Source organism: Sinohyriopsis cumingii, unplaced genomic scaffold (assembly GCF_028554795.1).
Source record: "Sinohyriopsis cumingii isolate HCF-2022 unplaced genomic scaffold, ASM2855479v2 utg000229l, whole genome shotgun sequence".
Lineage (NCBI taxonomy): Eukaryota > Metazoa > Mollusca > Bivalvia > Unionida > Unionidae > Sinohyriopsis > Sinohyriopsis cumingii.
The window spans coordinates 8,601,805-8,628,269 of record NW_028315879.1 but is presented as its reverse complement, the minus strand read 5'-3'; the positions used below and the strand labels follow the sequence as shown (position 1 = coordinate 8,628,269).

Sequence of the window (26,465 nt, the reverse complement as noted above, 5' to 3'; positions counted from 1 at the left end):
AAGTAAGACAGACAACAATAAAATTAAGGCAATGCATGTGTTTCCATTACCCACAACGAAAAAGAGAATACGCTCATTTCTTGGAGTGGTTGGATACTACAGAAAATTCATTACGAACTTTGCCGAAGTAGCAGTACTATTAACCTCCATGACACAGAAAGGAAAACCTAATACACTTGTATGGACTGAAGACGCCGTCCGATCCTTACAATTTTGAAGGATATTATATGCATATGAGCATTTGTTTCCAGATATTAAAACACAAACATAAAATCTACCATGATGCTGAAATTCTAGATTCTACACCAGTCCTATGAAACAGCATCCTTAGTGGTAGATTCCCTCAAGAAAAAAATGTCTGAACAAAGGAGGTTCATTATTTGCTGTAGGATGATTTTAGAGATCAAGGTAAAAGTAACTGCAGTTTACCATGTATTATTGCAATTAAACCAGATAATATATTCCTTATGTGTACTGACTATAGAAAAATCAACACTGTTACGAATGATGATGGAATTTATTTTTAATGGAAAAAATACTGTATTGTATTTTTAATGCAACAGGTTTTATCTATATTCTCCGTTTTGTTTGAGGAGTTGCAACGCACCAGTTTCTGAACATCAATATGGATAAAAGCACTGATAACAACAACAAAAAACAGCCATGTAAAGGATCAAACATATGATGGAATACAATGAGGCATAATTTCCGGTTAAAAACAAATGCTTATCATTAAACATTTAATCCGCATTACCAATTATCCTGATCACCTTCACCAAACCTGCACATGATCATTTTAAAGGCAAAATGAACAAATGCAACATTCACAACATGTAGCAGACTGTATCAAAAGAGAAGGAAAACAGTTTCATTACAATTTTTATAAGTGGATGGAATCCATGAACATTATCTTTTTTTCCAAAGGAGCATTTATTGACATTAATTGCTATATACACTGCATTTCAAACAAGTAAAATGTATAACTGATAATTTGCATAACTATCTTAGAAGCATAATTAGGTTAATGAGTTTTTTCATTATCTGTTGTGAAGCTGAACTCATGAGAGTATACTTAAAATTCATAACATAAATTTAATGGAAACTTGGAGTAACATACACACAGCATCACCTCAGTGACAATTACACAATTATCAACTACTAATAATAGAGCTGTGCTGTATAAACAGTATACTGGTATGTTCAAGTGGTATGAGCCACAGTAATTTTTCACCGCACCATTACTTCAACATTTTCCACCAACAAGGAATGTATGTACATTCCAAAGCAATCTTGTTATAAAGTTATATAATATGTATGGTACATTTTCAGGTTTTATGACATTATTTTTCAAAAATTAATTTTAAATATTACAAATATAATCATATTTATGATTTTTTATTTACATATTTGACATCTGTCACTTATGCCAACATAGTGACCAAATGGGATGTTGTGACAGATATGCCAGTCAATTCCAACTTTTGGAATATTTTTGATTAAAACAAACAAAACAAAAAACACATCTTTAGTTAATTACTATCATATATTAATGTGTTAAATCCATGTATTCTTTTGTAAGTTTGTGAATCACCATTTGATTTTCACAAGAGCAGTTGTTTTCTGTTTTAATGTTTCATAATTTGTCATGTCTACACGTATCTTTTGTTAAATACATATTATTCATGTTAAATGGCCCTCTCTGATAAATATCTTGCCTGTGTGTTGGCATCCCACTCAATGTTTCCATGCCTATTAAATAATTTTCCTGCATATTACATAGAATATCTACCAGCAATAGTGAATGCATAGTCATCCCACTTTAGATACAAATTTTCGCTTACAATTTATATAATAATTAAATACACAATACAAATCCATTTCATTTGGGGGATCTGCAATTTTATTTTAATTTGAGATATTTTATCTGAAGATAAATTGTTTTCTTTCAAATAATATAATGGATATAATATGCTCTTGTTTTGCTATAAATCAAATCAAGATATTTTCCAACTATTGACTCTAAAGTCCAAAATTTACAAAAGAGAAAGTGTCAGAAACTTGCCCTGGAAAATTTAATTCCTGATCCCAAATATAATGGTGGTATGCCATGGTATTATCGCAGCATATTCAGAAACACCATGTATGCAATTCCCAAATATGGAGCCAGCTATAGGTTAAGTTTGCAATCAGGGACAGAAAAATAGTTATAATATCTCTAACAAAGTCAGCTGAAACATGTGAAGTAACAAAATGTCTACATATTTGTTATAATTTATGGAAGCAAAAGTTTATAATACATCTACCTTACAGAATGACAAGACTCTGGCCCAAACAAGTGTCATGTATATTTAATTTGTACTGTTTGTTAGTTTTCTTATTTATTACATGCTATGGATAATTGTATTTTGGACTTGTCCAAAATCATTTTCTACCTGACCGGAATCATTGATTTTGGTCTTATAAGCAACATGTTTTTCTCAATCTGAGTCCAGAACACTGGAAATTCCCCATGATATACTGGGTCTACATGTTTACCACATTTAATAGTATAATTTTAATAACAGACCTTCTAATTACATGCATAACAAAGATTTTATCTTATAGACATTTTGAACCTTCCAGAATGAATTTTTCCATTAGGTAATAGTGTTTTTTAGAAAATGATAATTGTGACCTGAGGTCAAGTAGAGAACTATATAATCATTTTTATCTAGATATTATTCATTCATGCTGTAAGATCTGAGCAGAATCAGTTACATTATTGTTGTGTCCAGTATCTCATCTGGGCTGCAATTTTATTTATTCAAATTATTTAATTCAGGTAATTCTGGAAATATAAAGTGCTCAAACATAACATTCTTGGAAATAGAGACAAGGATTAATAGTGAAATTCAATTAAAACTATATTTGTGGATTGTCTCACTGTGATTCATAAAAAGGCTGTTGGCACATCATTATGACACTGGCCGCTTCAGGCACATCAACTCCTTTAACATTGGAAATTATTTGGAATTCCATTAAAGAACTTTTTATTTAGAACTTAAATCATTATGACTAATGTTAAAAATTCTAGGATTATTTCGGATTTGACTCAAATTACCATAGGTTCTTTTTATATTTTCACTTTGTATTCTAGGGAAATAAATTAATTGTTGAATTTTACAAAATATGTTTCCTATCTCTCTTTTCCATTACTTATTTTAAGTCCATAGAGTCATGATGCAAGGCATACCATCACTTGCCTATCTCGTAAGGCACTGTCTGCAGCTATTGACTAATAATGTTCACTTCCAATTTCAACAAGTTGAATGAAGACTCTTTTCCACAGAAAAGTAGACTTGTAGCAAGTTTATATCAACAATGCTAGGATAATGCATAGGTAAGTACATACATGGCAATAATCTCTATGATAATATGATCTTGCTTCCATGTGCACAGCTTACTGTGCTGATGATTAATTCATAGTACAACAAAGACTGACAACTAGGATGAATTCAGTGCATGCTCAGTCAAAGCTGACAAGAACCAGTTTTCAGTCAAATGCAATATCACATCATCAAGCAAATATGACATATCAGTTATCATCTCAGGACAAATTGTAAATTGGTATTAATGTCAAGTATCTGTGGAAATGAAGAGGCCGGGTATTCTTCCATCACCAATGAGTATCAACCTTACAATTAAATTTTCTACACAATGCCAAAACATAAAGTAAATCAATGTTTCCTTCTTCAAGAAAAAAACTGTGCATCATCAAAGATTTTTTTTTTAATGAGAAGTAAAATTGAACCAATAAAGAACACAAAATGAAAAATGTATTGTTTTCACATTAAAAAGCATATTCATTCCATATGGAGATAATAAATTCACAAACTGCATTTTTCATATTCTTAACTTAAACTAAACAACTAAATAACAATATTCACAAAAAAAAACTTCTATCAGCTTTCCATAGTATTTCATGAATACTGACTGGACTGATGATTTTCTTGCTGATTAATGCAAAATCTTTCATGTGCATATTTCACTCTATAATTAATCTTAAGCTGTCTCAAATCAACATGAATTATATGTCTTTATGATTTATCATTTTAAATGTCAGCTTAAATAAATTATTTCTGTAAACTTCAAACTTCAAAGTATCAAAGAGATATATTACAAATATTTTGCAACACACATTACAAAATTTGAATGTGAATATTTGCCATTTGACTTCAATACAAGCTTAATGTGCAATATTAATTATAATACAATTTATGTTCACTTGCAGACATTATCTCTTAATCAAGTAACAGCAAATCTAACATAATATTTTACATTTACATGTGCTCTAACAAAACTGTAACAGTTTTAGTAAATATCTGACATGCTGGCAGGAAATTGTGAAAGAAAGTCTTTGCTCGAATGTTTATAGTCATGGCAACTAGGTATTTAAAACAAGGTCTAACATTGTCCTCCTAAAAGTACACAAAATATTTTGACCTCATTCTCAGTATAACTATATCATGGAGGGCAAAAGAGACCCATTAAGTATGTCCATATACTTGTCTTATTATTGAGGATGTATGTATTACAGAGTTAAAAATATGCTGCAGATTATTCAATAACACCAATTACACTGTTCCGGTGGCCTAGTGGTTAGAGCTTCCGCCTCGGATGCGGGAGATCGTGGGTATGATCCCCAGCTGAGTCATATCAAAGACTTACAAAAATGGTACTAACAGCTGCCTCGCTTGACGCTCAGCATTAAGAGGTTAGTGTTAGGACTGGTTGGTATGGTGTCAGGATAATGTGACTGGGTGGGACATCATGCTACATGTTTGCGGCATGATGCCCCAGTGCTAGACATCACCATAAGCTGTCACACTACAGACATCGTAGCAATATGACTGAAAAATTCTTAAAGCTACATTAAAAATCCAAATCACTCACACACACACACACACACACACACACACAAATTACAGCATAAAGAAACAATTCCTCAAGTTATTTCAAATCATCTACAATGATCATATAGGCCTGCAAAGATATATTTTCAATTATTTTCAGAATTGTTTAAAACAATTTATAATATATAATTACTGTATTGCAATCCTTTCAGTGTAAGTGATTTAAATTTCTTATGGTACAAAAACAAAACACATAGGGTTGTGTTCCCTTTACATGAAGCTAAAAGAAATGTACATAGGGTTGATCAATGCTAATATAAAACCATAAAAAGCATCATGGAGTTACAGTCAAAACATAATTAATTAATCCTGTCATAATGTAAATAATGTATAATTTTTTTCAAATTAAGGACAGCATGCATATGCATGCAAGCAAAAATGCATGGCAAATATTTTATACCAGTGCTTCAATCAATATACAAATTTCAATTCTGTTAGGGCTGTTCAATTAAAACATACATGGGACCCAAGGAAGGCACCTTTAAAGTGGGGTAATCACCCATAGAAGCAATTTAAAATTGTCTTATAATTTTAATGTGAGCTCTGTGAAATCAAATTACATCAACATATATTTTTGTAAAAACTGCCTTCCCTAGGTACCATGTATGTTTAAATGGAACAGCCCTTACAAAGAACACGTACATCTATCATCAATAACTGATGTGCCAGCCAATGCTATTACAATATGCCAGTTAACGCTATTACAATGTGCCAGTCAATGCTATTACAATGTGCCAGTCAATGTTATTGTATTGTGCCAGTCAATGATATTACAATGTGCCAGTCAATGCTATTACAAAGGACTAGTAACATCTGCCACAAATAACTGCTATCGCAGTCAGTACTATTACAAAGGACTAGTAACATCTGCCACAAATAACTGCTGTGGCAGTCAGTACTATTACAAAGGACTAGTAACATCTGTCACAAATAACTGCTGTGGCAGTCAGTACTATTACAAAGGACTAGTAGCATCTGCCACAAATAACTGCCGTGGTAGTCAATACTATTACAATGGACTAGTAACATTTACTTAGCTACAAATAACTGCTGTGGCAGTCAGTACTATTACAAAGGACTAGTAACATCTGCCACAAATAACTGCTGTGGCAGTCAGTACTATTACAAAGGACTAGTAACATCTGCCACAAATAACTGCTGTGGCAGTCAGTACTATTACAAAAGACTAGTAACATCTACCACAAATAACTGCTGTGGCAGTCAGTACTATTACAAAGGACTAGTAACATCTGCCACAAATAACTGCTGTGGCAGTCAGTACTATTACAAAGGACTAGTAACATCTGCCACAAATAACTGCTGTGGCAGTCAGTACTATTACAAAGAACTAGTAACATCTGTCACAAATAACTGCCGTGGTAGTCAGTATTATTACAATGGACTAGTAACATTAGCTACAAATAACTGCTGTGGCAGTCAGTACTATTACAAAGGACTAGTAACATCTGCCACAAATAACTGCTGTGGCAGTCAGTACTATTACAAAGGACTAGTAACATCTGCCACAAATAACTGCTGTGGCAGTCAGTACTATTACAAAGGACTAGTAACATCTGCCACAAATAACTGCTGTGGCAGCCAGTACTATTATAAATGACAAATAAAGATGTTCATCCTTTGAATAAAATTTGAAGCCTATTCACAATTTTCATTTTCTCATGGCCAAGTTGATGTGCCTGGTAAATTTCAAAGATGATCCAATGCTTGAAGGTTTCAAACTGAAGCCTGATTGCTGATAGCTCTAATGTGTCCATTTCATGGATGAACAGGTACCAAATGAATAAAGATGCCAGCCTCTAAAGATGCTTATCAGGAACCTTAGTGTTAATTTTCCAGAGTCTAGGCAGTACATCCAGGACAGAAAATAGTAAAAACAAGCCTATGCAGTCATATTGCATGTTCCTATGGCCCAGTACATACCTGTGCACAGAACCAACAAAAATCAAATCATAAATGGCCATTCCATTCTTCAAATTCTAGAACTATGAATTCCTTAACTCATTCGGCCCCAGCACTGTTATCAGTATCTCTGCTGCTATGCCTCAGAAGCACAAAGTTGTCTAGCTGATCGTGCCCTAGAGTTTTTACCTGTTTGAAAAATTTTGAAAACATCGTGCACATGCATTCACTCTTACCTTAATTTCTCTTCTTATATCCAATTAAAATTCACGAAATTTTCACCATTTATTCCAAATGAATTTGTCTACACAGTGATATATCTTTTTCCCTATTTGTTGAAGTCGTTCACAACTTATTTATACAGTATTTACAAAATTATGTGCAACATTTATCTGCAAGAACTCCATCATCATCGCTGTCAGCATCCTCATCTTCGTACGACTGAATCTCAGAAACTTCTATATCCGAATCTAAATCTCACAAAATATCCAACTGCTGAACATATCTTTCCTCACTTTGCTCAATATTTTCAAGATCAAACCCGAGAAACTCTTCATTTTTGCTCTCATCAAAAAATCACTCTTACGTCGGCCATCATTTACGATTTTTCATGAAAAAAACACGTGAAGTTAAACCATTCTCAAACAGTAGCCCTTGGTTTCTGAACAATTCAAACTTTCACAAATGAAAGTAAAATCATTTCTGATTGGTTTAATAGTTGTTCAGTTCTTGGAATAAACCCATTTCTAACCAATCAGAGACATTGTATCTAACACACATTCATCACGCCTGGAGATGGGATCGGCCATTGAATGTAGTAAACAATTCACGACTACATTCAGAATCAGCCAATGAATGCAGAAACCGGATCACGCCTACAGATGGGATTGGGGCCGAATGAGTTAAACATATGGACAAAAGGACAACTATAAACATCAGCCCTTCCAAACTTGCAAACTGTCAGCATTTTTCTTTTTTCATCTCTGTCACCATTATTCACCTAATCATAGTCTAATCATTAGGTTTCTTGCTTAGGTATGCGGTAGTTTTATGCTAAGAAACTTCATTTTATGTACCAGTCTACCATATTGGTGCCAACAATGTTCTGTCCCTACCCATGTCCAAAAAGAAAAACTGGAGCTGAAAATTTATGACATCAATTTTTTATTTTCCAGGATTTTGTTTTTGTCGCTGTTGTTGTTGTAGGGTTTAGCACCATTTTTCAGCACAGGATAGGCTATACATGGCAGCCAGTATTAATGGTGGAAGAAGAACCTGTGAAAACCCCAGAAAGAACCACTCACCCAAGAGAAGCTAGTGGCAAGCTTTCTTACATACTTACATTGGCCAAATCCAAGATTCGAATCCACGCAGAAAGAGGTGAGATAGCAGTGATCAGTAACAGTGATAGCTTTAGACCACTCAGCCTTTCAGGGCCCCCCAGGATTTTGTAAACAAATCCATAATTCAGAACTTTCACTAAAAATGCTTAATAATTCCACAAAATCTTGAATAGCAGACATGCATAGTATACTGTCAACATTGATAGCAATAATTAGCCTAAGCATAAATTCACTCTACTTGCAATACAGTTCAAGTCTGTATCCATTAAGAAAGATCATGCTCAGTGAATAAATTTATACTTAAATAGTTTCCAACAAACACAAAAATATACATTTATATCCTTTTTATGATTGTGTTTTGGAAACTTTGAATAAATTATGAAGAAAACATATCAAGATTTTTACTACCTTCAGTAAATCTTGTAGCATTAATACACTGCTTTATATCTACTATTAAGGCCAAATGAAACTTAACTTCAGCTTTCTGCATTGTCCTCGGCCTCTATGAGCCATGTAAAGAACTGAACAACTTGTTTCATAGCCAGACTTTTTCCCTCTTGTTCACGAGGATCCTCACTTTTCTCCCATTGAATAAAGGTATCCTCTGAAATAATGTCTTCATCGTACAGTATATCAAACAGCTCCCGCAGTACACCTGGAAATGATAATATTGATTTATTAATTATTTATCTTAGTAATCTATTATTACTTATTCTTACGTACCTGCCAATTCAATATTTTATTTGACTTGTAAAAAGAATATCTTCATGCAAGAAAACCATGATAACCTGCTAAATTAATGCCACTGTGATCTCATGGTCAAATGAGAATTACTCTTATACCATCTGCTGGAAACATTAATGCCACTATGATCTCATGGTCAAATGAGAATTACTCTTATAGCATCTGCTGGGAACATTAATGCCACTGTGATATCATGGTCAAATGAGAATTACACTTATACCATCTGCTGGAAACATTAATGCCACTATGATCTCATGGTCAAATGAGAATTACTCTTATACCATCTGCTGGAAACATTAATGCCACTGTGATCTCATGGTCAAATGAGCATTACTCTTATACCATCTGCTAGAAACATTAATGCCACTATGATCTCATGGTCAAATGAGAATTACTCTTATACCATCTGCTGGAAACATTAATGCCACTGTGATCTCATGGTCAAATGAGAATTACTCTTATACCATCTGCTGGAAACATTAATGCCACTGTGATCTCATGGTCAAATGAGCATTACTCTTATACCATCTGCTGGAAACATTAATGCCACTGTGATCTCATGGTCAAATGAGAATTACTCTTATACCATCTGCTGGAAATATTGATGCCACTCTGATCTCATGATCAAATGAGAATTACTCTTATACCATCTGCTGGAAACATTAATGCCACTCTGATCTCATGATCAAATGAGCATTACTCTTATACCATCTGCTGGAAACATTAATGTCACTATGATCTCATGGTTATATGAGCATTACTCTTATACCATTTGCTGGAAACATTAATGCCACTATGATCTCATGGTTATATGAGCATTACTCTTATACCATCTGCTGGACTGGAAACATTAATGCCACTATGATCTCATGGTCAAATGAGCTTTGCTATGATACCAGCTATAAAGGGATGTTTCTGATACATGTCAGAATGTAGATGAGACTCTGAGAATTTGACATTATTAATGGTGCTTCTACTATTGCTAAACTTCACTGCAAGAAAATGAAATTGAGATCTTTCATAATAACTATTAATCTGAATTTTAAGATGTTTTACAATTTGATTACTTCAAAACATAATGCCACATAAGAAAATGTGCAAGAACAAAAAGCTGGACATGATGTTTAGAAGATAGAATCATTATCTTGCTCATGTAATAAATTGTCTAAAATGGTTTTAACATCCATTTAAATGACACTATGCTTAGACCTACCATTGTTCATCTGACTTGTGTGTATCAACCTAATGTAACATCAAAATGATAACAACTTTATGCCCTGCACTCATAAAATCATATTGAAATGAAAATTGTGTTTATCTGACATTTGCAATGCAAATGGTTATTACTCAAACAGAAAAACTAAAATGCACAATAAGCTTAACTGCTTTAGCAGGTTTAAGTATGACACCCTGCTATGACTTGGGCCTGTGGTTATTTACCTGGTGGGTGTTCCAGCTTGTGTACAAGTGCCTGCAGTGCGAAAAGAGCTTGTAGTTCAAAATTTGCCTGGTGATCCAGGTATTTCTGCAGTAGGTTATTTCTTCTTTGTATCTGACTTTTATCCACCTTCATCAAATTGTCACTGCTTACTGCAATACAAAGAAATTAGAATTGCATCCCTTTATACACTTATGGTGTAAGAAGAAATGATGGGCAAATTAAGAGAGTTTCACAATGTTGTGATCTCAAGCTAAACTGATAAAAACGAAATGATTTCAAACAGCATGAGAACCAAGTCAAAGTCAAATAAATGAACATGCCTTATCATATCATACTCCCACTACGGACTCCTTGCTGCACAATGGGCCAGATGCATCTAGATGAGGTCTTCAAGGTTTAAATTTTGTTGTTGTAGGGTCTAACGTCATCCCTCAGCACACGATAGGCTATACATGGCGGTCAGTATTAATGGTGGAGGAAGAACCCGGGAAAATCCTGCAAAGAACCACCGACCCATGAGAAGCTACTGGCAAGCTTTCTCGCATATCCACATTGGCCGAATCAGAGAATCGAACCCACGCATACAGAGGTGAGATGGCAGTGATCCATAACGGAGAGCACTTTAGACCACTTGGCCACTTGGGGCCCCTCAAGGTTTAAAAGAGGTGAAGATAAAACAAACCTGCTGATGTAACAGGACCTTCCCAGCAAGAAAGTCTATATTTGTGTGCAAGTTAGATAGATCTTCATACTAGGTCTAACATAATGTCATGTGCTGATATTGTTGACTTTAAGAGAATGTTTTTTAAGAAGTTCACAAGAGGGATTTGATGCAATGAAGACAAACATTATGGCCAACTAAAAGACTTGTCACTTAGTAATGATCTCCAGTTCTGTTTCAGAAACTGCCTTTCCAATCTTCATGGAGCTCAACAATTTCCTGCAAAATCTCTTGAGTTTATATCATTTTTTTATGTTTTGGTCTTTTATTTCTATTTATTTCACATGTCAGGAACAAATGTCTCTCACCCATGAGACATACTTAGACTAACACAACATGATGTCCAATAAATAGAACTGTTGTCTTTTCTGCTTATTTCCCCTAAGAATCTTGATATACATTTCATATTTATGCGCATTTTTAACTTTTTAAGATGATTGGTCATTTCATCTTCAATATGTTTTTGTTTGCTAGACAACATTCCAAAATAATGCTAGGTGAAACAGCTTGAATCTCCACATGATGACAAATATAGGCAGATTAAAGCATCTCTGGTATTCCAATAATATTAATCTTGCTCACTGAATCCAATATGAAAACCCAGATTCAGACCAATAACAGTCAGGCCCACATCAAGAATGGGCTGCACTTATTGTATTTTTCCTTATTATTCATGTCAGTGATTTAAGGGTCAAAGGTCAACAGGAAAGCCTGACAAACAGATGTGGTGATCACCCAAAACTTCCAAGCACATAGAGCAGAATAAGTCAAGAGTTCCTTTCAGTTTATTGTCAATGGGATGTGTCACAGTTAAAATGTGTATTTTTCTGATACAACTGCACAACTGGAAACATCTTCAGTTCAATGGCTTTTCAATATTTTTGATGCTTTTTTACATCAACAATTATATGCAACACAGCTCACTCATATTTTGATTTAATTTCATTTCAATCAATGTTTTATCAGTTACTTATGTCAACTAATACTAAGTACCACTATAGTTTTCAGTTTACTTTGTACTTAAAGAATTATGACATACCTTTGTTCACTTGTTCACCATAATTTGAGACCATTCCACTCAAAAAATTGTTGATATATTTTTCTTTAAATTTCAATCACCACCATCATCAATCCACTTATATCTCTCTCTCTGTCTCTCTCTCCAAAGCTAAAAGACAAGTTGAGATCCTCACCTGTTACAGCACTCTTACAAACAGCCGTCATCAGGGCACGGATGAAATATTCTTGTTTAATTGTGAGTTGATCTACTTCTCCCTCTATCCAATCAAACACCTCTTCATTGGAACAGCCTTTGTTTGTAATCAAGTCATTCAGGTTCTCCTCAATTTTCAGAATGGCTACGCTAGCTGTTGGGCTTGTGGAAGCACTATTTCCAACTCTGGTAAACTCCAGTTTCTAAAAAAGAAACAAGAAGCATTATATAAGAATCTCAAAACTGAGGGATTATGGTGTAATGGCATCTTAGTACATTACTGGCCATGTAGTGAAAGTTAAAAGTTTTTAAAATGTGTGTGTGTGTGTGTGTGTGTGATAAGGATTTTAATGTAGCTTTAACAATTTTTTAGTCATATCACTACAATGTCTGCAGTGTGGCAAATGATAGTGACATCTAGTACTGTGACATCATGCCACATTATGTCCCAACCAGTCATATTTTCCTGACACCATGCTGACCAGTCCTAACACTAACCTCTTAATGCTCAGTGCCTAGTGAGAAAGCTGTAAGTACCATTTTTATGTCTTTGGTATGACTCAGCCAGGGTTTGAACCTGTAACCTCCCGCATACAATGCAGACACTCTAACCACTAGGCTACTGGAGCGGTCTTAAAATGTAAAGATAAGGAAATGAAAAATTAATATGAAGATCAACCATCTGCTAATCCAAGATCAAAGATAAAATGTAGAGATTTAACACAAAATATAAAAGTTATGATATAGGTAATACCTACAAATTCCTTAAACAACAGGGTTAATTTTATCAAATATATAAATCACATTTCCTCAAACAGTAAAAAGTTTTCTTTGGTGATAGATCACAGTAAAGTGTCTCAGCAGGTGAAATTAATGTTTTATAGAATGTTTTCCACTGTCAGTAGAAACTGGCAGGGTATGTAATTGGGTCAAGTTTTGTCCTTATTAGAATGTATAAAGGCAATTTTATTATATGGTAAACTCCTGAGATTACTGACCAGCGTATTACATAAACCTGTACTTTTAGCCACCAAATGATAAACCCAATATGTAGAATCATTATCTTCTCATTAGACTTAACATTATTGTGACCACTGACCTTTAGACTCCAAAATTTATAGTTGTTTTTCATTAGCTTAATTGTAAGCCATCCCTAATGTTAAGCTGAAGAATTTATACCAGAACAAATAGTCTGCACAAATCATATTTTTAAGTGATTGTGCCTTAGACCATTGATCATTTAGATCCCAAAATCAAATGGTCTTTTCTAAAAGCTGTGCAAGTCCTGCATAAATTGTGGTCAGGGTATGTTAAATACAGTGAAGTAATAATGTCAAACCCTATCTTCCATTAGTTAGTGACCTTGACCTTCTATCCAAAGTCGAATGGCTTCTTGGAGAACCACAGTGTAAGTCATTCACAAGCTTTGGTCTAGAGTTGATACATCTGTGCACAATGATTTATCCTCTATCTTGACCTTTGATCAGTAGTTTTCTTGGCGGTAACAAAGAACTAAAATAATTGCAAGGAAAATAAATTTTCCTCTTTTGGTTACAGTTACTTTGACCTTTGCACCAATAATCAGCATGTTTCCTTCTTTACACAGGCACAAGCCATCCACATTGTTCATTCACAGTACATGGTAGAAAACTTAAATTACTGTGCAGAAATGATTTAGGGCTGTTCCATTAAACATACATGGGACTGGGGGAAGGCAGTTTTGAAACTGGGTAGACACCCTAAGATGTTATTAAGGCCTTTCTGGACCCACCAACAGAACTTATGGAACAATAGAATCACCCACTGATAGAATTTATTTGGGATATATATACATACACACACATTAATTTTACAGGGGTCAGTAAGTGTAAACATACATTTACTAGCAGGTGAATAATAAAAATCACTTTTGTGTTGAAATGTCTCTGTTCAATAACAAGTAATTTAGACATTTACTTAATTTATTTGGATGGATCAAAATTGTTAATAGTCATGTTTTCTTGTTATTAATCTGAAATTTGTTTTCTTCAAACGTTTTTGAATAACGTCCAGAAGTTCATAAAGAAAATCAGGTCAGTCAGTATAAGCTGTACTCAGTTATTCAACATGCAGGTAAATTTATAAATTATTGGATCCAAAGTACAAAACAAAAACATTTCTATTATTCCATTGCACTGAATCAGCAACATACAAATATACATTTAATGTTATGAATAAGGTATTATTATTGTGCTTTTGTTATTTAAATGACTGTCCTTGTTTACCTGGCTTCAGCATGTCAGATGATAAAAATAGTATAATTAAGCTAATTTCCTCTGATGGACCACACAAATCAAACTCATAACCAATTAATCCTGGTAAGAAAGAAATATTGTAACAAAAACTTTTGAATTTGACCATGGAAATTAAACTTTGACCTCTTAACAAAAGAACACTTTATCCAAGAATGTAATAAAGTCTTTACCGTTTGAATATCTCAACAAAATTGTATATATTATCCAACTGTCTTGTGCTCTGCTTTCTGTGAACCTGTAAATGTTTACAAAGTTTAAAGCTGCTAACTTTTCCTATTTTACAAAAACATGTACATGAAGTAATCTGATTAAAATCAGATATCAACTGTCCTATGTGAAGATCTGACAGCAACAGATATGGGGTCATGATCTGTTGACCTATGATATTACCATAGCTGCTAATTTTTCAGCCACTCAAATGAAATCTTCGCATTTGGGAGACTGAGCATTACAGCTGAAGAGCATCAATCTGTGCCAAGTGTTTTGATTCACTTTCAAATTTTTGACAGCTGAATCTCCACTGGCAAATTAAAAGGCCACCAAAACATGACCCCTAAGCTGTTGCTGTCAGATCTTCACATAGGACAATATTACATTATGTCAGAAAATCATGGAAAGCCTGATAATATAACTATATTTAAAGTATATAAATTGCACTTATATTACTTTGGTACACATTATGTTCAAGATTATAGTTCTAAATTTGATGTGCATTTTTGTAGGGCTATCTAAAGCAGACCAGCTCCAGTTGGTTCATTATGTTTATGTTAGTCCTAGTGTACAAGGGCTGGGCCCACTGCCAGACTATAGTAATCCAAAGTGTTCCAATATAAAATACAAACCCAAATCTGGCTGTCAGAGTTAATATTTCTTGTCAGCATGTTTTGCAGCAACATTAGGCTTGTGTTAAGTATGAGCATTTCTGGCTCAAAGTCAAAAACTGGCACATTTGAGTGATGACTGGTGCTAATAAAAGTTGTCAGGGCTGCAGAGAAAGAGTATTTAACATGCCTAGGTGTATACTGCAAAACCATGACGTGCATACAGAATTGCTACAATGTATACATTCTTCTTTATACCTTCTCTTTTTCCAAATGATTTAGCACATGAAATGCTATTAGCATGGACAGTCAGTCACTCCTCTGCCTTAAATGCTATTCTATGACCACTCAATAATCCTGTTTGTAGGAGATGAAAAATGTGATAGACAATGTCACCTAATACTAATCTACATTATACGCAATACTTCCATGCAATTATGCATGGTTCTGTACGCCTTATTATTTATTGCTGGGAAGGGGTCTAAATAATACTTCAAAACAGTATTCAAATTAACATCTTTATTGCAAAATATATGACCAAAATGATTTTTTACATCAGTGTTAAAATGCTGTGCTCCAATCTTTAACAGGTTAAAAACAATAAATTGTCTAAACTTCACTTAAAATATTCAAGTTTGTCACTAATATGCATGACCACCTGTAATTTGAGACCCAGTAAAGTTAACCAACAAACTTAGAACTCAATAATATTGTTCATGACAACTCCATCTGAAATGAAGCTAACACAAGTATTGTTGACCCTAACCCTTGTATCTACATCCACATTTGATATCTTACAGATCAAAAATACATGGACATATACCTAGATCATAGCAAAAGACCCATGGCAACAAATGTGATTTTAAAAACTGAATGCTCAGGATAACTGTCATGTTGGGACTTCAATTATATGTATGACATTAACATGTACACAATGACCAATGCTCAATCTGAAATTCCATAAATGGCATCCATAAATGGCAAACTTCTGAAGATGTGCTCTGGTAATTTAGACTGCTAAAACAAAGTTAACAGAAATAACAACAGAACCAGTAAATCTTTCTTCTTTCAACATTTTACATCTTCAAAATTTTAAGGGATTCATTTCTAAATTCAAAGTAAGACATTTTAAAACTGGCAAATTTTTAAGGAAATCCCTTTATGCATCATAATGCCTTGAGCACACAGAGGTAGATACCTGTAAAATAAGAAAAGAACTGATAAGCACTATTAAGAATTGGAACTATATGAGATAACCCCTAACACACATACTTAAATCCTGAACATAATCAGTCAGTGCTCTATACTGGTTACCAGTGTTGTAACTATGTTTCATTTTGTGATACCAAAATGTGACCCCCACATTTCAGCAGATGTAAATGAGATACTAAAATATATGTCAAATAACACACTTCTCATTGTAATTTATCTACATGTGACATAACATGTAAATGTAGAAGCTGCATGACTTTAGTTGAAGGACATTCTGTCAACACCTTTGTACTATCAACATGAATTCCCTCACAAATTGGATTGGTCATGAAATCAGAGTAACACTATACAGACTTTAGTTGAGATGTATACACACACCAACTTTTATGGTAAAATTTTTACCCAGGAAATCCTTCAAAGAAAACGTATGATATTTTGTACAATTTATTAACATCACCTAAATAAAACAACTACTGTTTAACTTTGTACCTGTTGGCTACATTCTGACTACTCCATTCTGCATCAAGTATTGAACTCATTTTGGTGACCATTTTTTTTTGAGAGCAGCACTTGCATCGTTGATGACAGTTTCTTCCTCAGTAACCTCAAGTTCAGCTTCTGTATCTTATATGTCAACATGAATAGAAGTTGTTTTGTACTATAGTCATCAACTGATCCACCACAATGATTCTTGATATAACAGTACTGACACTTTCTTGGATTTCTGTCTGAAAAAAAAGCAATAAAATCTCATCTAGGCTATGACAGAAGGAGCAGCTATAATTTGAAACTTTTAAAAAAGTATTTCAAAGGGAAGCACACTCTAATGACAAATAAGAATTTCTAGGAATCTAAGATAAAACCATTTCTTCTATTACACTGCTGAGTGCTGAAAATATTTGGTTATTTACTGATTTAGCATCAGGGCATTGGAATAAGGTGTCTTGAATATATTGGCATTGATTGGGTGGGGAGGAAAGGACTTTTAACTTAAGCTCAAGTAATATATATATATATATATATATATATATATATATATATATATATATATATATATATATATATATATATATATATATATATATATATGTGTGTGTGTGTGTGTGTAATAATTGTGTAAATTGTGTAAAATTTAAATTTCATGCAGTCATTCCAACCTATCAATTAAAAGAAGAAAAAAACACAAAAAGACAAAAACCATTTTGTCTCATCATCATTGCTGGCCTAATAAGAGTTATTATTCCAGGTGAGGAAAAGGGGCTGTACATATGCAAACAGTTATTCCCCCCTCCACTGCAGGGTATATTTTTTTCCACCCCCTCCCCAGAGCATACATATGCTTTTGCTTATTAACCCCCTTCAAACACGGTCAATTTGTTTGCATTTTCAATCAAATGGGTTCTTGAGTAACATGGTCTCCATATTTGCATGGGCATGTCTCCGTTTTCAACCAAATGATCATTCACTGTGTTTGATAATCTCACTAATTCTGTAAATTTTTGAGTTACATTTTTATTTTTTCATTATATTTTAGAATCATTAAAACTGTACTCTGCAAATATTGGATACAGATGACAGTTTTGACTGCCATGCATCATCTGTTCTGGAAACCAGAAAAGGAAACAGGGGCTCCTCTAGTTGCTTACAATTCACTTAACAGTTATATATGTACTATATACAAAGCTACAAGGGAGGATGCTTCTCTCCCTTTTCACATGACTTGTATGGTCATGATCACATGACTTGTATGGCCATGATTACATGACTTGTATGGCCATGATTACATCCATTTAATATGCAAGCACTGTATGCCGAATAGTTGACTACCCTCTCATTAACAAATCAAAACTGATGTACTGCACAAACTTCCTTCCTTGATGCTTTTCATTTTTAAACTTTATAAGGGGGTACAAACAAATTGGAAGGCATGAAAATACTATAAGTTGTTTGTTGTTGGCTATGGCAAATAGGTTTTATTGTAGCTTTAATAAACTTATGGTCATTAGGTGTGTATGTAGTACTTGGTCTTATCCCCATCCTTATGCACAAATATTCAAACTTCTAACCCAGTCCCCCATGCACATACAAAATGGACATTTCCTAATAAAAAATATTTAATCCAAAGCCAACATAAGATTCACACTGAAACTAACACACTTGAACTCAAAAAGACCCCAAGTGCATTCATCATGAAAATTATTCAAGTGAATAAAAAATAGGCATGGAATGTAAAGCAGCATTTATGTTATATGCTATGTATATTTTGGAGATGATGAACTGTCCAGTAGCTTAGCAACCTGACATGCACATAAACAAAATCTAAACATAAAGTCAACAATGTTTAATTCAAACTGCTACCTAAGGTCTTGCTTTGATTTTAAAACTAGGAGTCCAGGACTAATATTTTGGTAAAAATAAGAGTCCCACCAGCAAACACTGCAGTTCCATAAACATACTGGAGCATACCTGAAGTGCCTAAATATCCAGATGAGAAGAACCAGAGGCTGTCATTGAGTTTAATTTTCCAAATTCTTTACACCACTGACATAAGCTCTTGTCTATCTTTTAGATTAAGACTGAATTTTGTCAATCCCAGGAAACGTCTTATTACAAACACTAAGACAGGCATCACCCACATTCTTCCACATGGCTACTGTTTAATCCAAACTATCAGTTCTAGCAACTTCAGCACTCTTCTGAATGTCATTAAAATCCTCATCAACTTGCCATTTAACCCCAAATACTAACCAAATTTGCAAACTGCAGTTTGTCCAAGTATCAACGTGTCTTAATTTCAAGGTCACACACGCACTACTTATTCTGCTACAGTAGTAAATCAACACAATGAAAGCTAAATTTGTTCATCTGATGTACATATGTACAATGACATGTACATCTCTGGGTCTTTCTGCCTCTGAGCTTATTTTCCCACCACTCAGCCACTAGTCCAATCTTTGAACATGCTGCCCAGTAGACCAAAAAGTAGGTTATGGCTTATTGTTCTGATATTTACCAGTAATGTCAGAAAAAAAAGATTTTAAAAAAAGCAGAGACTTACTTTTTGGTCTGGCACCCTAGCTACTGCATCATGTTCTTTTGATGTACTCTTATAAGCCACCCAGCGATTGCATGCATATGTAGGCAAAAAAAAGAAGAAAGAAAAAGAAAGAAAAATGAAAACCGGTAAACACTCCTTCAACCAATTAACACAAGGTAACTAACATGAAATATGACCCTCTTGCTGATTCTGTGTGTATTGGTCATCTTGGGTTAACTGGCTGAAGAGAAGTACATGTTCTTACAATGGTTTTTGACCTTCAGAAACAAATGTCTATTACATCTATGTTCATAATGATTGAATAAATGGATTTTCACTAGTCTTTTATCACTTTTTGATTAGCTTGCTGAAAAAATAACAGAACTCACCTCTAAGGCAGTCAATTATTTCTATAGGCTGTGCTTGCTCAACCAAATACCGATTTCTTCCATGGTCAAAAACATGTTTCACCACCATTACTGTCACAATCTGGCTACATTCTGTTCTTTTCACAGAGCACATTTTATTGGATCCAAATAATGCAACCCAAGTCTCACAAGACTAAAGTTAATGTGGCTGCAGATTTTATACTTTCATTTTACAAGGAGATTTATTCAAAACTCTGCTAGTTTACATTATGGTTAAGACAATACAGAGAGATTTTCACTTTGTTTATGATTAGTTAAACTACAAATGCAGCATCACATGGTAGGCTGACCAATGAGAATGTTTAATAGTTATATAAATATGGCGTGCATAACATAAATTATGATCAAATAAATTACGAATTTGATGGCGGGATATCTAATGTGGATGTGATGTGATTTGGATTTTTAACATAGCTTTAATAATTTTTCAGTCATATTGCTATGATGTCTGCAATGTGGCAGTTTATAGTGATGTCTAGCACCAGGACATCATGCCACAAACATGTAGCATGATGTCCCACCCAGTCACATTATTCTGACACCAGGCCAACCAGTCCTAACACTAACCTCTTAATGCTGAGCTCCAGTGAGGCAGCTGTTAGTACCATTTTGTAAGTCTTTGGTTTGACTCAGTCAGGGATCAAACCCACGACCTCCCGCATCTGAGGCGGACGCTCTAACCACTAGGCCACTGGAGCGGTTATCTAATGTGGAAGTGTTTGATTACATTTAGCTTGCACTTTTAGACAGATCTCCAGAGCCAATTATTTCAACCACATACAGAAGCAATTTTCATGAATAAACAACCAGGGTCAGAAACAATTTTGAGACTAAACTACCCTGGCATATATGTTTTTAAAAGTGCCCTCACCAGGTCACATGTACGTTTTAATGGAAAAGCCCTTATGGTAGGGGCTGACTAATGGATACATATCATCATACCACAAAACAGTCTGCATTTTTGGCAGGTGTGTGTAAAATTAAATGCATAAAATACAAGCTTAACCCAACCTTGTCTGCAAGAAACTGTTCAATTTGCTTTTCAGGAATGAAATCTGACCAATGCAGTCCTGATTCAGCCCACAACCTGGCAACTTTCTTATGACCCTGAAACACAAAATGATTTGGTTAAATATATTATAACTGAGTATATTACATGCATCTTAAGTCCTGCAATTCAACATATAACATCTGATTTGTCTTTGGTTGAAACATTATATAGATTTATTATTGCCGTACTTTCACGAATTAAGAGAACATGCAATAAGTGTGATAATGTAAGTGCACACATGAAAATAAAGTGTATATGAAATATACATTCATGTGCCTTCTTACATTTTTGCAGCTGAGAAAAACAACAAAACTACCAAACAGATCTGTTGTTATTTATGTCTGGTGTGTTTCACTCTTGGCATGTATATTCTATTTTAGATAGAGTTATAGATAGGTTTCAAGCAATCTTTAATTTCAATATTAATAAATGTGTTTGAAAGTTTGGAGTAATTTTTGGTTGGCTAATTAAGTCAGGTGGTTGAGTACTGTGACACAAGTAACATGGGGATGTATTGTGAAATGTGTGTGTTACTAGTGAAGTTTGTCACGTTGGGCTGAATTGTGTCTCAGCATCATAGTGAAGCCATGGAGATGATATATACAGAGAGAAATGTACAAATGTTTTCATTTTCCAATTTTCATCCAGATTCCTATTTCTTATTTTTCAATAAGTCTGCAAATGTATTTAATGTTGTGATTGGATTGTGTTTGAGAGCAACTATTTATTTAAACTATTGGAACTGCAAAATGCTCACAAGACTGTCTAGACTAGGCAACACTTCGGGATTATTGTGAATTTATTCAAAAGTGTTCTGGGCAATGCCATTGTTATGTATCAAGACTGTTGGTACTTCAACTCATTCAAGGCTGTTGGTAATTCAGCACATTTAAGACTGTTGGTGCTTCTTTCGGACTTGTGGTAGAACTTCAGCTTATTCAAATATAGTGTTACATAAGCACATTCCAGATGTAGAATTCATTTGGAACATTCTATTCTTTTAGACTTGGGAATAAACTTTTGTGATTTTGGTGGATTTAAGTTTCTCTTACATTTTCACTTTTTTTAACTTACAGCATTTATGCTTACAAAACTTGATGGTTTTCCTTCTTCTGTTACTTAGTTAATGACATAGAGGCATAACACTGTGAAGAAAAATGAAACTATAAACAAGATAAATTTAATATTTCTTCCTGAGATGAGGCCTATTAGGTATCAGTAGAAGTAACAGTAGGGTTTAATGGCACATCAGAACACCACTGACCATATATGGTGTTGATATATCAAGTCTTAACACATAAGCACAAAGTCTTGACAACAATAACTCTAAAAATATAAAGAATTCAAAATAAATGCAAACATTAAGCACTACAAGATAATAGTTAAAAACTACAGATTTTAAAAACCTATATAATGAATATCATATAAAAGATAAAAGTTAAAAACTACAGATTTTAAAAACCTATATAATGAATATCATATAAAAGATAATAGTTAAAAACTAGATTTTAAAAACCTATATAATGAATATCATATAAAAGATAAAAGTTAAAAACTACAGATTTTAAAAACCTATATAATGAATATCATATAAAAGATAATAGTTAAAAACTACAGATTTTAAAAACCTATATAATGAATATCATATAAAAGATAATAGTTAAAAACTACAGATTTTAAAAACCTATATAATGAATATCATATAAAAGATACAAGTTAAAAACTACAGATTTTAAAAACCTATATAATGAATATCATATAAAAGATAAAAGTTAAAAACTACAGATTTTAAAAACCTATATAATGAATATCACATAAAAGATAATAGTTAAAAACTACAGATTTTAAAAACCTATATAATGAATATCATATAAAAGATAAAAGTTAAAAACTACAGATTTTAAAAACCTATATAATGAATATCATATAAAAGATAAAAGTTAAAAACTACAGATTTTAAAAACCTATAAAATGAATATCATATAAAAGATAAAAGTTAAAAACTACAGATTTTAAAAACCTATAAAATAAATATCATATAAAAGAGAATAGTTAAAAACTACAGATTTTAAGAACCTATAAAATGAATATCATATAAAAGATAAAAGTTAAAAACTACAGATTTTAAAAACCTATATAATGAATATCATATAAAAGATAAAAGTTAAAAACTACAGATTTTAAAAACCTATAAAATGAATATCATATAAAAGATAATAGTTAAAAACTACAGATTTTAAAAACCTATATAATGAATATCATATAAAAGATAATAGTTAAAAACTACAGATTTTAAAAACCTATATAATGAATATCATATAAAAGATAAAAGTTAAAAACTACAGATTTTAAAAACCTATATAATGAATATCATATAAAAGATAATAGTTAAAAACTACAGATTTTAAAAACCTATATAATGAAAATCATATAAAAGTTAAAAACTACAGATTTTAAAAACCTATATAATGAATATCATATAAAAGATAAAAGTTAAAAACTACAGATTTTAAAAACCTATATAATGAATATCATATAAAAGATAAAAGTTAAAAACTACAGATTTTAAAAACCTATATAATGAGTATCATATAAAAGATAAAAGTTAAAATGTAAAATGCTTACATGGTCGAATGTAATCCACATTCCCTCCAAACATTTTCCCTTGAAGTACCATAGATAAATTTACAGTACAAAGTCTGCATTACCTTTTCTTTCAATGATCAATTTACAGTACTTAAGTCTTGCAATGTTTTTTCTTTCTGTGATAAATTTACAGTACCAAAGTCTTGTATTGCCTTTGTTTTCATTGATCAATTTACAGTACTAAAGTCTTGTATTGCCTTTGCTTTCATTGATCAATTTACAGTACCAAAGTCTAGTATTGCCTTTGCTTTCATTGATAAATTCACAGTACTTAAGTCTTGTATTGCCTTTGCTTTCATTGATCAATTTACAGTACTTAAGTCTTGTAAAGTTTTTTCTTTCCATAATCAATTGACAGTACCAAAGTCTTGTATTGCCTTTTCATTCTGTGATCAGTCAGAAGTTAGAATCGATTATTATGTCATACTCATACTCTGATTCAAAACTGTAACTGAAACTTTTTCAAGCTTGTATTATTATGAATTTCTCCATCGATAATTGAAATTAAAAGTAAGGAGTCCACAGATAGCATTCACTAACTAAAAATATGAGTCCCAGTTACATGCTTATACAAAGACTAATAAAAGTACTCAGTAATAAGCAATGGCAAGAGCAGTAGTGGTTTGGTGGTTAGCATGCTGGATTCATGACCAGAAAGGTGCGAGTTCAAATTCTGTGGTGTTCTTGGGCAGACATGATACTACAACTGCCTTGGCAGGATGCACCAAAAATCAAACATAAACAGAAACATTGGCAAGAAAATAAAGTTTCCAAGAGGTTCTTAAATTTCAAATGAATAAAATAAACTACAATTCAAGATTCTTCTAACTGACAACACCAAACACAGACAACAAGAAACACTGACAACACCAAACACAGTTATGTTCTATTGAACAATTAAATGTTAAAAATAATGACCTCATGAACACTACATATGAAACATATTAATAATAATATTACTAATAAGCTTCACAACCTTCATGAATATTTATCTATTAAATATTTACATTACTGGAATACCAATAATTTGCATGACTTCACGAATACTTATAAATTTAATATTAACGTTACTGGATCACTATAAATTTGCATGACTTCATGAATAATTATCTATTAAATATTTATATTACTGGAATGCTAATAATTTGCATACTTCATGAGTAATTATCTATTAAATATTTACATTACTGGAATACTAATAATTTGCATGACTTCACGAATACTTATAAATTTAATATTAACGTTACTGGATCACTATAAATTTGCATGACTTCATGAATAATTATCTATTAAATATTTATATTACTGGAATGCTAATAATTTGCATACTTCATGAGTAATTATCTATTAAATATTTACATTACTGAATACTAATAATTTGCATGACTTCATGAATAATTATCTATTAAATATTTATATTACTGGAATGCTAATAATTTGCATGACTTCATGAATAATTATCTTTTAAATATTTACATTACTAGAATACTAATAATTTGCATGACTTCATGAATAATCATCTTTCAAATATTTACATTACTGGAATGCTAATATTTCTCATGACTTTATGAGTAATTATCTTTTAAATATTATACCAATAATTTGTATGACTTCATGAATAATTATCTTGCAATTATTTACATTACTGGAATGGTAATAATTTTCATGACCTCATGAATACTCTCTATCAAACACTTCTATCATAGGAACATAAATATCATTCCACAATTCCTGAATAAAAGAAAACCATAACTGGATAGATAGACACACAAGGACAACACCATATGACCAACCATTATCCTGTTTGTCATAAAAATATCAACTGTCTGATATGTCAACACCATCAGAAAAAGTTGATTTGTGGTACACGTCTTGCAGAACTAACCTCTCTATGACTGACATCGTGGAGAATTTCTGCAATGAGAATGCCCGATTTGCTATTGGTTCTGAGGGGTCCACAGACTTGTTTGAGAAAACCAAGCAGCACACTGCCATCCTGTACCATGGGGCCAATAAGTTGACCCAAGTATTCCCAAATCTCTGGAACATCGATCTCCATGTCTTCTGCACACATCATGATCTGATTTAGCCTGCAAGTATGTGGACAATTCAGATTTCACAGTATTAGATACAGTTAGACCTTGTTAATACACACACAGACCATCTGTCCGAATCATCTTTCACAGGCATAAATTAAGATAAAAATGTAGCATTTCTGATATTCTAAACAGTATATTTCCGATGTCATGACAATGGGTTCGGAATAATAAATACATGAAAACAGGTTTGTATGGGTGTATTATCAAAGATTCCCTTGGTAATATTCATCAAAATATTATACAACATGTGTGAGTGTAATTACCATTGGATAAATACAGTAATGTAAATGCTATACAATATGTGTGGGGTGTGCTTATCATTGAATAAATAATTTAAATGTTATACAACATGTGTGGGGTGTGCTTATTATTGAATAAATAATTTAAATGTTATTCAACATGTGTGGGGTGTGCTTATTATTGGATGAATACAGTAATGTAAATATTATACAACATGTTTGGTGTGTGCTTATCATTGGATAAATAGAGTAATGTAAACATTATACAATATATGTGGGGTGGGCTTATAGGATAAATGCAATA

The 26,465-nt window shown here is 32.9% G+C and overlaps 1 protein-coding gene across 4 annotated transcripts in view; it reads right to left on the bottom strand.

Moving 5' to 3' along the window:
* Positions 1-498: 498 nt before the first annotated feature.
* The window catches only part of LOC149774518 (uncharacterized), a 643,609-nt gene continuing 617,642 nt past the window's right edge, over positions 499-26,465 (bottom strand). For all 4 annotated transcript variants that reach the window (XM_089945254.1, XM_089945255.1, XM_089945256.1 and 1 more), the window contains 5 exons: positions 25,709-25,913; positions 21,138-21,233; positions 12,315-12,537; positions 10,400-10,549; positions 499-8,870 (listed from right to left, as the gene is read on the bottom strand). In XM_089945254.1, coding sequence (XP_089801380.1) covers positions 8,692-8,870; positions 10,400-10,549; positions 12,315-12,537; positions 21,138-21,233; positions 25,709-25,913 — 853 coding nt within the window. In that variant the 3' untranslated portion in view covers positions 499-8,691. The remainder of the gene's footprint in view (positions 8,871-10,399; positions 10,550-12,314; positions 12,538-21,137; positions 21,234-25,708; positions 25,914-26,465) is intronic.